This window comes from Clupea harengus, chromosome 21 (genome assembly GCF_900700415.2).
Source record: "Clupea harengus chromosome 21, Ch_v2.0.2, whole genome shotgun sequence".
Classification (NCBI taxonomy): Eukaryota; Metazoa; Chordata; class Actinopteri; order Clupeiformes; family Clupeidae; genus Clupea; species Clupea harengus.
The window spans coordinates 2363224-2381415 of NC_045172.1; the positions used below are offsets into that span (position 1 = coordinate 2363224).

Consider the following 18192-nt stretch of genomic DNA (forward strand, 5'->3'; position numbering starts at 1 on the left):
GTACACACTCCCCATGACACCAAGAGTACACACTCCCCATGATGGTTATTAGTTTTATACCATATATTGAAGATTCAGTCTTAGGTTTGATCAGTCAGGATTCAGGTTTATTCTTGAAGAATGGCGGCCGACCATTTATGAGACAGAGACTTTCAGATCCATCCTCCCTCACAGGACTTCACCTAAGCATATCTGATTTGTTCCTTGGGGAACAGTCTGTTAAATACACTGACATTAAGGGGTGTCACCGTCTATTCAAATGGGCCATGCATGCAGGGTTCTTTGTCTCGACCTGGGGGGGAGGTGAGACCAATGTCGCACCTCACTCCCCTGGTCAAAATCAAGTATATTCACCCTGGAACGGTTTACATGCTAGTTAAGTCCAAATAAAAGTAACAATTAGAACTAGGTATAATATCATTGACTTATTGACTATGGCATATTCTTATGACCTATGCTGGTCCCTTCACCCATGACAACAAGAGTACACACTCCCCCATGACAACAAGAGTACACACTCCCCATGCTTAACCAAGAGTACACACTCCCCATGCTTAACCAAGAGTACACACTCCCCATGACACCAAGAGTACACACTCCCCCTGACACCAAGAGTACACACTCCCCATGACACCAAGAGTACACACTCCCCATGACACCAAGAGTACACACTCCCCCTGACACCAAGAGTACACACTCCCCATGACACCAAGAGTACACACTCCCCCATGACAACAAGAGTACACACTCCCCATGACACCAAGAGTACACACTCCCCCTGACACCAAGAGTACACACTCCCCATGACACCAAGAGTACACACTCCCCCCATGACAACAAGAGTACACACTCCCCATGACACCAAGAGTACACACTCCCCATGACACCAAGAGTACACACTCCCCATGCTTAACCAAGAGTACACACTCCCCCATGACAACAAGAGTACACACTCCCCATGCTTAACCGAGAGTACACACTCCCCATGACAACAAGAGTACACACTCCCCATGACACCAAGAGTACACACTCCCCATGCTTAACCAAGAGTACACACTCCCCATGACACCAAGAGTACACACTCACCCTGACACCAAGAGTACACACTCACCCTGACACCAAGGGTACACACTCCCCCTGCACACATACACTTGTAAAGGGCACCCAGAGACTCCATCCATCCATCTCATGTCTAATGTGAAAGCAGAATTTTCTACTAGTTGAACTGATACACAAATAGAAGGAACCGTGTTAAACTGGGCCAACTGGCCTCTTAAGAATGTACCGATCTCTGGGTAGAAGGATGAGTCAGAGCTAGCTGGGTTTCTGCCACAGCTCACCAGAAACCTGCAGATATGATATAGCACCCTTCTCCCCTTCTCCCCTGTTCATATGTTCTCTTGTTCTCCTGTTCATATGTTCTCCTGTTCTCCTGTTCCCCTGTTCCACTGTTCCCCTGTTCTCCTGTTCATATGTTCCCCTGTTCAGATGTTCTCCTGTTCTCCTGTTCTCCCTGTTCCCCTGTTCCCCTGTTCATATGTTCCCCTGTTCCCCTGTTCATATGTTCTCCTGTTCTCCTGTTCTCCTGTTCCCCTGTTCCCCTGTTCATCTGTTCATATGTTCCCCTGTTCCCCTGTTCTCCTGTTCATATGTTCTCCTGTTCCCCTGTTCTCCTGTTCCACTGTTCCCCTGTTCATATGTTCCCCTGTTCATATGTTCATATGTTCTCCTGTTCCCCTGTTCATATGTTCTCCTGTTCTCCTGTTCATATGTTCATATGTTCCCCTGTTCCACTGTTCCCCTGTTCTCCTGTTCCACTGTTCCCCTGTTCATATGTTCTCCTGTTCTCCTGTTCCCCTGTTCATCTGTTCTCCTGTTCTCCTGTTCTCCTGTTCCACTGTTCATATGTTCTCCTGTTCCCCCTGTTCATCTGTTCTCCTGTTCCCCTAGGCGTCATGGGGAAAGAGGGACGTCAGGCGGCGCGGAACAGCGATTACGCAATCCCCAAGTTCAAACACCTGAAGAAGATGCTGCTGGTCCACGGCCACTATTACTATATCAGAATCGCCGAGCTGGTGCAGTACTTCTTCTACAAGGTGAACGCACAGCACAGCACAGCACAGCACAGCACAGCACAGCACAGACAGTGAGCGTCTGGGATCATTGATTTTGTCTCTGGGGGAGCCGTAGTGACGTGAACAACCCTATGGCAAAATGAGGAGGAGTTCTAGGAATCTAATGTGGGTTGTGTGTAGATGAATAAAAGGCCCTACGTATCACATTAAGCTGGAAATAGTGTGTCTTTCCGAGAAGAAAATAAGCAGCTCACTGTAATGAGAAAAGCCAGGATAGCTGACCACTCTGAGATCATACATCATTGACAATACTGTGTCAGTGTGCTCTTTCTCTCTCTAGCTCTCTCTCTTTCCCTATCTCCCTCTCTTCCCCCCTCTCCCTCTCCTTCTCTCTGTCTCTCTCTTGTGCGCGGGAGAGAGATGATAGCATTGTACACCTTGCTATTTCTAGGGCATTTCCCCGAGGGCTGGATGCTAACCTCTTTGGAGTGGGCCGCTGGTACGTAAATGACTAATTCAGTGTTTTCCTCTCTCCTTCCTGCAGAACGTGTGCTTCATCTTCCCTCAGTTCCTGTACCAGTTCTTCTGTGGCTTCTCCCAGCAGGTAATAGACGCTTTGTTGTCAGTCTGTCAGGTGGCTGGAAGAGTCACACGCCATCGATCGGAGATGCCTCCAGCTGTAAGTCTCAAAAGCCGCCCCCTCCGGCTGCAGAGCCAGGATCAGTTCAGTGTTTCCCTCTAGTGATGGTCAGGAGTGAGGCGTGTGTGTGGGAGGACTGGTCACAGATCAGCAGTGAGGGAGGTCGTTCTGTCCAGGAGCCTGGCCCACACTCTAATTAAAGCTGACACTTGACAACTGCTCCGTCTGCGGCCAGGCACGTCAGCGGGCCTCTTGGAGAGATCAGGAGAAAGCTCTCAGCCACTCCAAACATGCAGGACAACATATCAGCACGCCACACACACCAGCTGCAGGGGGGCCAGGGTTTGGTTGTTGTTTTGGGTCAGGCATTACTATCAGCAGAGGCAAGGCTTGTCCCATCCAACCACTCTATTGACTACTTGAAATTCAGCCTTGGAATTTGAGTTGGGTTAAGCCCTAATTTGGATGTCTCTCAGAGCTTCAGCCAAATTGAATTGACGCTGATTTGAATGTGTCATTCTTGCTTTGCCTGAGGCTGATGTCTGTTTCTGTCTGTCTCTCTGTCTGTCTCTCTGTCTGTCTCTCTGTCTGTTTTGCTGTCTCCCTCTCTCTCTGTCTCTCTCAGCCTCTCTACGATACAGCATATCTGACTCTCTACAATATCAGCTTCACCTCGCTGCCTATCCTGCTGTACAGTCTGATCGAGCAGCACATCAACATGGACATCCTGAAGAAAGACCCATCCCTGTACAGGTGAGAGCACTGCAGACAGAGCCCAGGAGACTCTCCCCACATCCTGGCAGAGAAAGATGCTTCCCCCTCCACACACAAACAGACTCCAATTTAAACTACCACTGGTGTCTTAAGTTCCGCTTTTAAGGAATGCTGAGTGAAATGGAACAAAGCAACACAAATCACAATAAACGTCCATCTTTTCTGTTTTTTCAACCTCTCCTGACCAGTAAGGATTGAATATGTTACCAATACAAATGTCCCAGTCATTTTTCCGTTGCGTGTTTTTTAGCATGTCTGAGCATGCTTTTATTTTGTTCTCGGAAGAACTGATTTTGCACCTCCTGCACCTGGACAGTAAACGTTGAGTCCCACAGTCTGTAATCAGGCAGCAGCAGATGAGACAGAGGAAATCATCCTCCCATCATTTACTCTTCAACTGCTTCTCTACTCTTCTCATCTCCCAGGCACACTAGTTCAATAAACACAAAATTGCCCAGTCATAATTGGAAAATGATATTGTTACTTTTTTGCAGGAGATAACGCTGGGTTCACGTCAGATTAAACACAGAAGCAGAGTGATGCGGCAGCGCGCCGAACCCGAGGCCGAGTCTGTCGCAAGACATGATATCGCAAATTGACATATACTGACAGATTAGCCGATTTGGAGTCTGTTTGAAAAACAAAGCTGGTTTAGCCCAGGCTCAACGTCATGGCTGTGGACGTTGGTTGGGTTTCTCTGGACGGGACAGTGAGAGTGATGGCAGTGTCATCGCTAATTCAATAGTACAGTAGTTATGCGGTAGCCATCTCCCCTTACTCCTCAAAAAGATGCCTTTATGTCCGGTTAGACGCTGAATCAGGCCGTCTGAGGGAGAGTTGGGGATATCTTATGTCTGCACTTCCCCTGTGCCAGCAGTTGTAGTGTACTGAATGGATTGCCTGTGTGTAATGTACTGGCGGGTACAGCTCCTCAAATTTCCCCTCGTTTGGGTTTTTAGCCCGCCTGATTTCTTAAAGTAGAATACACCTGATAGACAGTTCAGTTAAAGACACACTCGTCGGTCTCTGTAGAACAACCCAAATGTATTTATGTAGAAGCTTGCATTAGGTCAACATGGAACTGTTTAGTTTGTTGAGAGTTATTTATTTATATATTTTGAAGAGCTCATGAAACCACTCTTCTCTCTCTCCTCACAGAGACATTGCTCATGAAACCTCTCTTCTCTCTCTCTCTCTCTCTCTCTCTCTTCTCTCTCTTCTCTCTCTCCTCACAGAGACATTGCTCATGAAACCTATCTCTTTCTTCTCTCTCTTCTCACAGAGACATTGCTCATGAAACCTCTCTCTCTCTCTCTCTCTCTCTCTCTTTCTCCTCACAGAGACATTGTTCATGAAACCTCTCTCTCTCTCTCCTCACAGAGACATTGCTCATGAAACCTCTCTTCTATCTCTCTCTTCTCTCTCTCCTCACAGAGACATTGCTCATGAAACCTCTCTCTCTCTCTCTTCTTTCTCTCCTCACAGAGACATTGCTCATGAAACCTCTCTCTCTCTTCTCTCTCTCCTCACAAAGACATTGCTCATGAAACCACTCTCTCTTCTCTCTCTCCTCACAAAGACATTGCTCATGAAACCACTCTCTCTCTTCTCTCTCTCCTCACAGACATTGCTCTTGAAACCACTATCTCTTCTCTCTCTCCTCACAGAGACATTGCCAAGAACTCCCTCCTGCGCTGGCCCATCTTCATCTACTGGACGTGTCTGGGAGTCTTTGACGCCGTTGTCTTCTTCTTTGGTGCTTACTTCCTCTTCGACAACACCACCTTCACCAGCAATGGACAGGTAGCATACCTGCGTGTCTTAGCATAGTCACCGATCGGCACAGATGATGATCTTTGGCAATGTGTTTCCGTTGTTCCTTTTTTGAACAATCCATGCGCTACTATGATCAGCCCATCATTTCCTCATCAGAAAGACAGCATTAAGTGGGGATGTGCTTGCTTGCAGTACCTACTAATTGGTGGTTTGAGAATGTATTGTTACAACTTTGTTAAATGGTATCCCTGTAAGGTGTGTGTGTGTGTGAGAGGGATGCCTGTTAATGGTATACATGCATGCGTGAGAATGTGAGATTAACCCAAGTTTATTAATGATGTGTTTGTTTTGGAATGGGAGTGATGGGAAAGAGATACTGGCAAACAGTGTGTTTGTGTGTGTGTGTGTGTGCGTGTGTGTGCGTGCGTGTGGGTATATGTGCGTGTGTGTGTGTGTGTGTGTGTGTGTGTGTGTGTGCGCGCGCGTGTGTGCATGTGTGTGCATGTGTGTGCGTGCGTGTGTGTCTATGTGCGTGCGTATACTATGTGTGTGTGTGTGTGTGTGTGTGTGTGTGTGTGTGTCTGTGTGTGTGTGTGTGTGTGTGTACGTGCGTGTGTGTGTGTATATGTGGCTAATTCAGGCTGACACATCTTTCCATGAGCAGGGAGTTCTCCATCCATATCGTGGAACACAACAGCATGTTTGGGTTGCTGACACCTTTTTCTGTGCCCTGGTCTTTATTTACATCATATTAACCTTTTTGATTGGCTCTTGTGCCTGGTTTGGTTTTGAGTTCTCTGTAAGATTTATTTACTTTCTTATACTTTTGCCCCCTTCATTTTATTTTAATTTTGAATTTTCTCTCTTCTTCTTCTTCCTCCTTTACTTCTTCCTCTCCTCTTACCTTTGTTTTGCTTTTCTTTTTTGCTTCTCTTCCTTTCCTCAGCTAATGACCACCAACACACAGATGGTAAGCCTGTCCCTATCTGTCTGTCTCCTGTTTTCAGCTTTTAGTTTTTTACCGTCCCGCCCTCCCCCTACCCGTCCATCTTCTCATTGCGTAACCACCTGTCATTCCATGTAGGTATCCAACAGTAACACCTCTCCTCGCCAAAACACACACACACACACACACACACACACACACACACACTACCACCACTTCTACTACCTCTACCGTCTGTTCTTGAGGCTAAAGAACAGTGCGGTTCCTTAGGTAGAACCTACGCCTCCATGTCTCCCCCACTCCCCACTGTTTCACCGTGTAGCACACCTAATCTAGGACTCCATGTTGTTTGTGAGTGTGTGTGTTTCTCGTACGGCGGTTGTTGCTCAACCCCTCACCTGGAGGCTCGGTCCCATGACCCGTAGTCAGTCATCTTTAGGTCTCATGTCAGCCACAGGACATCACCTCCTGTCCAACTGCAAGGGCAGATGATAACATAACTCAATTAATACCTGTGCCAATTAGAATACATGCATTTACTCTAATTGGCTAAACAAAGACTCAAGTTGTGGTATTAATATGACATTAAGGAAGAATATTTGATGGACTAGCCAGTACGTGCTATCAAATATCATCTGCCCTCGCATACGTTTTAAAAATACTTACAGAACACTAGGTAAGTATGCTGTATGTTTTGTCCATTCTCTCCACCATGGTCACTCTCATACCAACGCCATAACGTGTATGAGTCACTCAGCAGACACAGTTCATTCCCATGTTTTTCTCGTGGCCCCGTGTTGTTCATGTATTTATCTTGAAGGTACAGTATGGCCTGTTTGGGCCCTGTACACTTTCCACCACTGAATACATGATGTTTGGAGGGCGATCACATGCTCCAAATGAAACACACTGTTTTGCAGTCATTGTTCAGCACGGTCATTGTGAAACGGTGTTAGCATTGGGCACAAAGGAAGCTTCTGGAACACAGGCTAGTCCGATTCAGGCAGGCACGGCCACACAATGGAGCCACAATTCTTCAAGGGACACGGCTCAAAACAACCCTGACATTGAGGCAGGGTCAGGGTCAGGGTCAGGGTCATGGCCTATCCATTATCTCATTTTATAAACAGAGCAGCAGCCTAGTATTAGCGATAAATCCCTCTGATGTGGCCAACGCACATATCCTCAAATCCTTAAAAATGTGGTTTTAAACAGAACTTTAATTTAAGAGGTGCCGATAAACTGACACAATGCCAATCCACAGTCCTGTTGCCCCTTAGTTTATGGACCCCTCACATCTTGAAATGTCTTACCAAGAAGTAGGTCAATGAGGCCCACACAAACTATGGCTGTGTTTTAGGACCTTCACTGAGTTAGCACTGATCCGTAGCACTGCTAACACAGCTGTGAGGTGCGATGAGCCGGTGTGTCCTGTCTGATGACTGCTGATGTCCCGCTTCTGTCCACAGATGTTTGGCAACTGGACGTTTGGGACGCTGGTCTTCAGTGTGCTGGTATTTACCGTCACGCTCAAGGTAACTGCTCCGTGTTGGCGAGACACGCCTCTGGGTCCTCAGCCCTTGGGTGGGCACTTTCATTTCAGCATCAGGGATGGCTCGCGTTCGTGATTTAATGTCATGTAATGACTCTGTTTTCTGCACTATCCTCCTGTTTCCTGTATTCCTGGTCTCTCTGTCTCCCCACCTTTATATCTCTATCAGTTCCATTCATTGAGGATTACTGGCATTGCCAGTGTTAAACATAGTGTTAAACATAGTGTATAATAGGTCAAAATAACATCACCATATGATCTTACTCTTCGTCCCTCTCTCCATGTGGGTCTTTCTCTGTCTCTCCCTCCTCTTCTTCCCTACAGCTGGCTCTTGACACGCACTACTGGACGTGGATAAACCACTTTGTCATCTGGGGATCGCTGCTCTTCTATGTGATCTTCTCCTTGCTGTGGGGAGGAATCATCTGGTGAGTCTGACTGCCCTACTGATTCATTTCATGCAGGGACACTCATCTGCCGTTCACTCTCTATAACACCACCTCACTCTCTATAACACCACCTCTAGTCCCTATAACACCACCTCACTCTCTATAACACCACCTCACTCTCTATAACACCACCTCCAGTTCAGTCTCTATAAGACCACCTCCAGTTCAGTCTCTATAACACCACCTCCAGTTCAGTCTGTACAACACCACCTCCAGTTCAGTCTCTATAACACCACCTCCAGTTCAGTCTCTACAACACCACCTCCAGTTCAGTGTCACTGCCAAACCAAGTCGAACAGTTAATATTTCATTCAGAATGTGGCAGAAGTGTCAACAATTCTTTTAACCCATTGCAAATAAATGTGCACATCACTATCATTGATAACCATATATTGTGTGTGTGTGTGTGTGTGTGTGTGTGTGTGTGTGTGTGTGTGTGTAGGCCCTTCCTGAACTACCAGAGGATGTACTACGTGTTCATGCAGATGCTGTCCAGTGGGCCTGCGTGGCTCAGCATCATCATGCTCATCATGGTCAGCCTGCTGCCGGACGTGGTGAAGAAGGTCCTCTGCCGCGCCCTCTGGCCCACCACCACCGAGCGCATTCAGGTGAGAGCCGTGGCCCCACCCCTCTGGTGCCACCAGGGCCATATCCTGGGGCCCCACCCCTCTGGTGCCACCAGGGCCATATGACTGTGGCCTCTTACAGGAACACCCAGCCCAAACAGGTTTCATTCCAGCCTGTTCTGGTGTGCCATGGATTTGCCAGGCTGCCAAAGATGAGCTGCTGACTGTGGGGCTGGAGTGAACCGCAGTAGGAGAAAGTGTTCAGGGCCTTGAAGAACAGGGTGGAGTGGGTGGTATGGGGAATTAACTAAGTCTTTGTCACTGAAGGGAGGATCTGGATGCCAGTGTTTAGATAGACTATACATGTTTAGCTGTAACACTCAGAACGATAGCATCTTATTTGAATAAAACCGTTACTTACCATGGTTAATTTGGCATGTGCACTCAGCTTTCCGTTGGTCATGGATACGTCCCCAGTGTCCTGGACGTGAGTGGCGCCTGTGTGACGATGACTCTGCTCTTCTGTTCTGAGTTCTGCCTGTTGTTGTTGTGAGCCTCTCCTGCTCTCTCATTAGACACATATGCCGCTCCTTCAGGTTGTTTGTGAGCTGGAGCCAGTGAAAGGAAAACGGCTTTCACAGTTGTTTGTTTTCGGATGAAATATGCCCCTGAGGAGAAGCTTGTATTTGTTTATCCTTCCTGACAAATGAATACCTGTTTTTTCCTCTCCTCTTCTCCTTTAGACTTGCTTCACCCATTTCTCCTTGATTGATTTACAGTTCTCTTTCCCCAGTTACATAGACGACAGTTAGAAATATGGCCCTGTCGATAGGAAACCTTTTACATATCATACTGATAAGCCTATATTTTGCATATCCTTGCATTAGTTTGATATAAACTAGTTGGAAATTCAAATGTAAATGATGTCAGTATGTTATTGTATTCCACTAGGCTAACAGTGCTTTTGAGATAACTAACAGTTAACCATTTTAACCACTCTAGTGTTCCCTTCTTCTGTCCTCTCCTCTTTCTCCTCTCCTCTCCTCTCCTCTCTCCTCTTCTCTCCTCTTCTCCTCTTCTCTCCTCTTCCCCCATCTGTGCTTCCGATGCCTGATAACTTCCCTCACCTCTCCCCGTGTGTGATCTTTGACCTGTGACCTGTCTGCGTGGCGCCTGGTTCTGCCGTGTGTGCCTCTGGCAGACCAAGCGCGCGTGCCTTACCGCGGAGCAGTCCACCATCTTTATGCTCTCTCAGACCTCCAGCAGCATCAGTTTCTGATCTGGAGAGGAGGTGACTCCCAAAAACCCCCCGCTCCACCCCGCCCTGCCCCCCCCGCCCTCTCTCTGCATGCTCCTCTCCCTGTGTGGATGTCTCCACGTGGGTCCATGGGAACGCGCGTCAAGATATCACATTTAGGATTCTCCATTTTAAACATTTATTGAAAAGCTGAATGAGAAATCAAACACCAGCCTTCATGGGCATATATGATTATCAATATCTCTGCATAATGCCATGTGCTGTAAAAGCAGAAAGCAGAGTGTACGTTCTTTTTAACTAGCTTAGAGTTTAATGTTTCGAAACCATTAAGTCATCAGTATGTCTTGACAGCTCATTTCCCTGTACCCTTGGTTGACTCTCATATTTGTTCCTGGTCCTCTAACTGTACGCCATGTGTTTCAGGAGCTGTGGCATGTACGTGTTTGTGTATTATGGCATGATTGTGGAGGTCAGTGTGGCTGAGGTGAGGCTGGATGCAAACAGCATGTGCTCCGTTATCGGTTCCAACCCCACTGTGTCTTCAGGGACGCAGAAGCCTCTGGTTCGGTTCGCAGTGATCTTAGCTGATATGGGTGTGGTCCGAGGCTGCCAAGCTCTGACCACATCCCTAGACTTCTCCAGACAACTGTGTGATGAATTAGTGTGTGTGTGTGTGTGTGTGTGTATGTGTGTGTGTGTGTATGCGTGTGTGTGTGTGTGTGTGTGTATGCGTGTGTGTGTGTGTGTGTGTGTGTGTGTGTGTGTGTGTGTGTGTGTGTGTGTGTGTGTGTGTGTGTTTTTATGTGTTCACCCACAGAGGATGAAGGCTGATAGGCACTTTGAAAGAGTTCTGACGTTCAGCCAGGACTCTCTGCTAGAGGGAGCACAGTGTTCTTCTGAGGCCTAGCCGTTGGCACGGTAATGTTGCTGCCGGGGCACTGGCATGATGTGGCGTGGTGTGGTGTGTGGGGTATGCCGTGAAGGGGCTCTGGTGAGGGTGTTCTTGGTGTGCAGTGGGTATCAGAACACATGTGTGTGATGGGATTGCTGTGCTTGACACAAACCTTATTTTCTTTTTGTCAAACAGGTGAGGGGTGCTGTTCAATCGATTTACTCTCCACTTTGATATTATGTGTTCTGTGTGTGTGTGTGTGTGTGTGTGTGTGTGTGTGAGAATGTGTGCATCTGTGTTTACTAATGTAACTGAACGCCACAGAGATTAGGTTTAACCAGATACAGTTAATCTTCAGACTATGATCATGCTATTCCAACTGAAGTCAGTAAGTGGTTGAATGCATTTACATCCTTACCCTATTATAGTTTACATAGAGAATTACCATATTTATTTAGTGTTGGAGGACTTAGCAAGAACAAATACTGCCATCCAGTGTTTGAAAGGGGTACTGCGAGCCAAGATTGCTAGAGCCATCAACCCACCTCCAAGGGATTTTTTCCCCCATACCTGTGTGTGTGTGTGTGTGTGTGTGTGTGTGTGTGTGTGTGTGTGTGTGTGTGTGTGTGTCAGTCAACATGGATCTGAGCTGGTATCCCTTACCAGTGTGTGCCACAGAGACAAAGAGCCCATTCACCTGTCTCTGGTGACCTTCCCTCAGTCAGCTGATGCATTCTCTCTGTGTTACAAAATTATATTTAGTCAGGTAGCAGTGAGGAGACTGAAACTCATTAAAAAAATACGCTGACAGTACTAAAAAAAAAAAAAAATTAGGTCAAAGTAAAAATAAAGTAACAGTTGTCAAAGTACATAGAATCCCCTCCAGAATGATTAGCACCCCTGGTAAAGATAGAGTAAAAAGAGTCACCTTTTGGTGAATTAGCTTATCTATCTTGTTAGTCTCACACCAATAAAATAACAAAAAAATCCAACTTTTAATTTGAAGTAGATTTCTACTGAGAACTTGTCTTTGCCAGCCAAACAAAACCGAGCCTGTTCCTAACATCTTACAAGGTTGTAGAATACAGATCAGGGAATTTAAAACCTTTTTGCAGGTTCTTTTCAGATCGTCCAGCGACCTAGGTCATCCTTCTTTTTTACACCAAACCCATCTTAAGTATGTTGCCAAAATGCTCAATTTTCTTTTCATCTAACGACGGCAACCGCATTCTATTATACGGTTGCCGTCAAAGTCCCAGTGGCATTTAGCAAACTCTAAAAATAGAGTTAAATAAAAAAATATTTCTTAATTAGTTTTTTTTCCCTCACAATAAATTGACTTCACCTACTTCAAATACTTTTCAGTGTGAGACTGAGCTGATTGACCAAGAGGTGAATTTCTTAAAACCCTGTTTACTCATCTTCACCAGGGGTGTCGTGGTAATGGTGAAGGGGACTGTGAGCCCCCATTGTAAAGAACCGCCTATGGCAAGGGTCTGAATTGAGTATAGCGATTCATATTTTATCGTTCGTACTTTTCTATATGTGGGACTAGTTTTCAGGGAGTGTTAATTATGTGTGTGTGTGTGTGTGTGTGTGTGTGTGTGTGTGTGTGTGTGTGTGCGTGCTGAGCATGCGGAAGATGCCTGTCTAATAACTGCACTGTGCTTGCTATATAACATGGGCATCAGACATGGGTACCAAATAGTGTTTAAAAACTTTCAGTACTTCTTCAGCATGCACCCAAGACTTGATTTGGCCCCCTTGTACTTAAAGGAAGTCTCTCCCTTTTGCCTGACCAGGCTTAGATCCAGAGATACTGAAAGTAGAAACACCATTTGATGCCCAGTCTGGTTGGTATGATGCGCATTTGCTGCTTATGTGCCTATGTGGAGGACGTGCCTCTCTCTGTGTTTGTGTGTGTGTGTTTGTGTGTTGTGTCTCACACACAGCTTTCTCTTCTTTGCAGAACGCTGATAAGTTGTACCACGGCCACCTGTCGGAGTTCACCCCCATGTCCTCGCTGCACGCGCCGCCCCGAGGCCAGAAGCGCTCGGACGGACAGAACCCCCTCCCTCGCAGGTCTGACTCCCCCCCTCCCAAACAGAAACTGCTGTGCACGCACTGGGCGGGCGGGGGCCCCGACTACTGCACCTTCAGCTCCTTCCTGGGCTTGGGGGACAACCCCCGCCTCTCGGGGGCGCCGTACGCCTACAGTGCCCCTGGCCCCGAGACCTCAGTTTGACCCCCCCACACACACACACCCTTGTCCACCCCAACCTCTGAACCTCAGTTTGACCCCCCCACACACACACACCCTTGTCCTCCCCAACCACTGATCCAGTCGCCATAATCAACCCACCCTCAACCTTAAGCACCACACACCACACAGATCCACCAACCGCAGCACATCTATGCCTTTATCTGAGAGAACACACACACACGCACGCGCACACACACACACACACACACACACACACACACACACACACACAGTATCAGTATCAGTATCAGAAAGTGAGGCTACTCAGTACTGGTGTTCTCCTGCTGAGTAGCCAGTCAGGGAGCAAGTCAGGACTTCCTCTTCGAGGCCTTAGTTGGAGTGAAGGAACAGAGAAAGTGACCAGAGACCACCTCCTCCTTACACTCACACACATACACACACACACACGCACACACACACACACACACACACACACATGCACACACACACACACACACACACACACACACTCAGTGTATCAGGCATGCACAGCACCCCTTTCCACACACACACTCATCTGCCCTTACTGTCTGAAAGCTGGGAAAGTCAGCATGTGTACATACTACAAGCCTTTGTGACTAGTGACTCTTCCCAGGCTATGTGTGTGTCTGTGTGTGTGTGTCTGTGTGTGTGTGTCTGTGGGTGTGTGTCTGGGTGTGTGTCTGTGTGTATGTGTGTGTGAGAGAGTCTGTGCCACCCATTCCCTTGTCTGTCTTGTTCTTCCCTTTGTGTGTTTGTGTGACATTACTTGAAGCAAACATTGGCACTATCATGTAATCTGTCGTCATTGGCTGCCTGCCTCAAAGAGAAGCTTTTTTTTTTGATTTGATATGAAAGTGATGTGACTATCATGTGAGATGAAAACAGTTCCATTTTATTGCATGTGCCTGAACTGACTGAGCTTTCCTTTTTCTTCTTGTCTTCTTTTTTTCCTACCCCTCACCCCCTCACCTCCTCGCCCTCTACTCTCCTTTCTTTTTCTCTCCTGCCCTTTATAGGACAAACTGGTGTTGCCTTTGTGCAAACCTTTTGTCGAGGAACACGCCATAAGGCTACAATGTCTTATGCATTTTCATTGTAAGTTGCTAGGCCTAGCCAGTGCTAGTGCTCGTCTGTAGACTAGTAGTTGAGCATTGGAACTAGTAGCTTGTATTTGTGTGAGAGCGTATCAGGCATACTTCCCTTGGTAAATGCTGTAATAATGTTGTCAAGGCAACACTGACTGCACACTTAGAACTTGTTTCCAAATATGGCTGATATTTATTTAGTGATGCAACACACTAGCTTCTGTTCCTGGAACCAATGGTGTCTGTTGCCCTTGAAGCCTTACAGTATCTCTGGGAAGTATTCAAGCTAGTCTGTAGTCTCTCCGCTACAAAGGGCCAAATTCCTGCAATGCAACACCCTTTGGCTGCACCAGAGGGCGCCCTTACATCAGTTACAACTGTGTTGCTGAACTACAGCAGGAACAGTGAAAGTTAATATGTGTCCTTCCAGCACCCTCTTGTGCACTCTAATGTTCTAACAGCAGTATCTGTGTGTACATAGACACGTGTGTGTACTCTGTGCGTCCTTGCTATGTGCAGTCCCCAACAGACCAGCTCCATCCCACCAGCCCTTGGCTGTCCAGATGAGAGCTCTTGTTATGCCTTAATGTAACAATAACGTTCCCCTTTATCTCACACAACAAAACCAAAGGTTTAAAAATGGAGAAAGAAAAGACCTACTCTTCCATGTTTCTTTGCCTTACATATAGACATTATGAATGGAACAGGAAGGGATCAGCTCTTTGTTGGCACAATTAGACTCAAGCCATCCTGCCTTAAGGGACACCTGTGTGGTCACCTGACTAGGTCACATGATCACATGATCCATGGCTGTCGCCACATCCAGAAGGGCTCCACGTCCAAAAGAGTTGTTTGAAGAATCACTGTAGGCTGATTGGATGTCAATGCGGATGTAAATATCACATTTTCGATCGATGTGTTTATCCATCTTTCAGCGTGTGCTGTCCATGACAAGCTGAGAGAATCAACCTGCCTTTTCTACAGGTTTTCTGTTCTCTGCTTATTATCACAAGCGGAGCAATAGCTCTAGAGATTTCTAACGGACTCCATTGATCTCTGAGGGAGGCTGCTGGCACTGGGTGACAGACAGCACACTGGGACATGGTGTCCATCAGCCCTTAGTCATCTAACCAGTCCTCATGCGTAGAGTTCAGCCTCTAGTGTGAGCTTCCTCTCCCCCTCAACCATAACCTGCAGTGCATTCAGTAGCTGCATTCAGTAGCTGTATTCAGTAGCCAGCGTCTAGCAGTAGTAACTCTGAATGCTGAGAGTGTTTTTCACATTTGTGTGAACACCCTCACGCCCTGTTGAAGATTTGTTTCAGCTCATTGACATGTTTGTATGTTCTCTCCCATACGCATCCATCATTATTTGTTTCTGTTTTCTGTCTCCTCTCCACTTGCCCTTGCTTTCCGCAGCCGTGCTTCTTCTTGGATGCTCCCGTTCTGTTTTTCTACCTCCTTACCACTATTTGTTCTTCATTCATTCACTCACTCACTTGCTCACTCACTCACTCGCTTACTCACTCACACCCCCCTGTGGCCACTCATTGTATCCATGACTAATTATGGCAGGGTAAGAGAGAAAGAGATGGAGACACACATAGGTGGCAATGCATTATTATTATTATTATTATATAATTGCTATGCTTTTTAAAGATTCTTAGCTGATTGACAGTAGGTGCCTTGAGGTCCTCTTTGAGCTGTTTCTCAGCACATACACACACACACACACACACACACTCTTACGTATTCATTACACTCCCACAGTAGAGACACCCAGCCACAACAGCATCCTGTGTTTTATAAGGAATGTCTGATATGGTGTGGCGATGGCATGAAATGTATCAACTGTAGTCTTTAAGATTAGCTTTTGCTTGTAACTTAATGTGGGTCACATGAGACTGTACACGTTTGCTTAGTTGCAGGGGAAATGAATTGTAAGAGAACTACAATCAAAGTCATTACTCTGGAATGTTTTTATTTTTTATTTTTTTTATTTATTATTTTGGAATATATCGCCGTGATGAGGTTTACAAATATCGAACAAACGAATGAATGAAATCTTACCAGGAGGAAAACTCTACAGTCCAAAGCTGTTGAACTGTTCTCGAGTGAATGTGGACATCGTTAGTCTCTTTGGGGGTCATCTCTAAAAAAAAAAAATGGAATTTTTAAAGTTCATTTAATGTTTACTGTGAGAATGCTCTTCAACTCTGTGGTATTTAACACTGTGGTCATCCAGCTTTATCATGACTTTTGCCGCTCGAGGTACACAATGATGTGTAAAATTGTAAAATAGTTTTGACTTCAGGATGTGGCATGCCTCCCAAATGGAAACAGAACATATAGCCCCATCTGATATGTCACAGGAAGTCCCATGTAATGGCCACAGCTCCAAAACTTGAAACAAAACAAGAACATTCTTATATATATATATATTATTTTACTGTAAGATAAGAGTAAAGGCATTTGTTTGAGATGTAATCAGAGCCCTATCACAACTCAGAGGTTACATTTCTTTGTTTTGCCACATAGATTTCTTGCTACTACTGTCATTGTTTTCTTGATCTAGAGCATGTGGGAAGTTTTTTTTTTTAAATCATTATTATTATTTTATTCTGTTTGGGTTATTATGAAATGTGTCTATGAAAAACAGCTAATGGCTCCTTGGCATGAGGGCCATTTTGAGATTGTCCTTAGCAAATTTGAAATGATTTACTCTGTGGTGTTACTGAGAATGTCTATCAGGATTTTGAATGTATCAAAAAACACAAGCCCTACTCTCTTGTACACAGTAAAACAGGATGGTTTAATAGCTCCTGACAGTGGAAATGACTTTGACAAACTGTGCAACATTGGAGGGGTTTGGAACCAACCTTTTCCTCACAGGTCTACTGATCGTGAGTGTTGCTACTGAGGCTCATGCAGAGCTCGGGACTTCCCCTGACTTCTACTGACGAATCCGTTCTGCGCAACAGAATTACCTGGAATGCGATATTTTCTATAACTTCAGAGAATAAACTTTTGCTACTTTTGTATTCAGATAAAAATAAAAAAAGAGAACATTACTTACTTTATTTATTTTAGGGTATTCATTTTCAGTTTTGTAACCAAAATTAGTTATATGGGGGACAAAATCTATATATGTGTATCTGTAACTTTGGCAGAGCATAAATTGATAAATGATAGCTTTAACGTTCTGCTGTCTCTGGGTTGTTTGTTTGTTTGTTTGTTTTTCAGTTCTATTTTAAGTCATGTTGACATGCACTGTTTGTAAAAGGGGATAAACTCATAGGCTATTCGATCTGGAAACAGAACACGTTGGAAGACTCCTGAAAAGTGTGACCAAATATTGGACTACTATAAATGTCTGTTGTCTGTACAGCTTCCTGGACTTGTAGAGGAGCTCCATCTATGCCAGCCTTGACATTTGATCAGAATGTGTATCTCACTCTCCTATACATCGGCACAACGCAACGTCATATTGCTCTTAACTTAAATCTGTTTAAATGTATGTATACTACTGTACACTCTGCATCGCATATGTAGTTATAAATATATATATATATATATTAATGTACAGTTTGGGGTCTTTTGTAAACAGTTTTTAACAGATCGTTATCTGTAGATATATGTGGATTTTTGCCAGCTTTTGTGTAGCTATTAATGGCAAAGGACTGTATATTTGCTTGTAATAAACAAAGTTAAAATAATGGGAGTAAATGTGTTATTTTTATATTACTGGTACATGCTGTTGTTGCATGCTTTTCGCATTGGTAGAATTTGTACAAACATTGGGAATAACAAAGATATTCCAAGATGAGGTGATTTGCTTCACACTGTCAATACCCCTTAAGGCCAGAAGATGACGATGTATTCCTCTTTATAAGGGATACAGTACATGGCTAATTCTAATATATTCATGGTATACT

The 18192-nt window shown here is 45.4% G+C and overlaps 1 protein-coding gene across 6 annotated transcripts in view; it reads left to right on the forward strand.

The window, feature by feature from the left end:
• The window catches only part of atp11a (ATPase phospholipid transporting 11A), a 68693-nt gene extending 50720 nt beyond the window's left edge, over nt 1-17973 (forward strand). The window contains exons 22-32 of one of the 6 annotated variants that reach the window (XM_031558972.2): nt 1951-2096; nt 2620-2679; nt 3341-3468; nt 5157-5292; nt 6212-6235; nt 7681-7746; nt 8088-8191; nt 8655-8820; nt 12898-13010; nt 14190-14268; nt 15677-17973. In XM_031558972.2, the coding sequence (XP_031414832.1) occupies nt 1951-2096; nt 2620-2679; nt 3341-3468; nt 5157-5292; nt 6212-6235; nt 7681-7746; nt 8088-8191; nt 8655-8820; nt 12898-13010; nt 14190-14241 (995 nt within the window). In that variant the 3' untranslated portion in view covers nt 14242-14268; nt 15677-17973. Of the gene's footprint in view, nt 1-1950; nt 2097-2619; nt 2680-3340; nt 3469-5156; nt 5293-6211; nt 6236-7680; nt 7747-8087; nt 8192-8654; nt 8821-9979; nt 10070-10853; nt 10955-12897; nt 14269-15676 lie in introns of those variants that run through there. The other 5 variants (XM_012819732.3, XM_012819733.3, XM_012819730.3 and 2 more) reach the window with 5 other exon arrangements.
• Nucleotides 17974-18192: the final 219 nt, after the last annotated feature.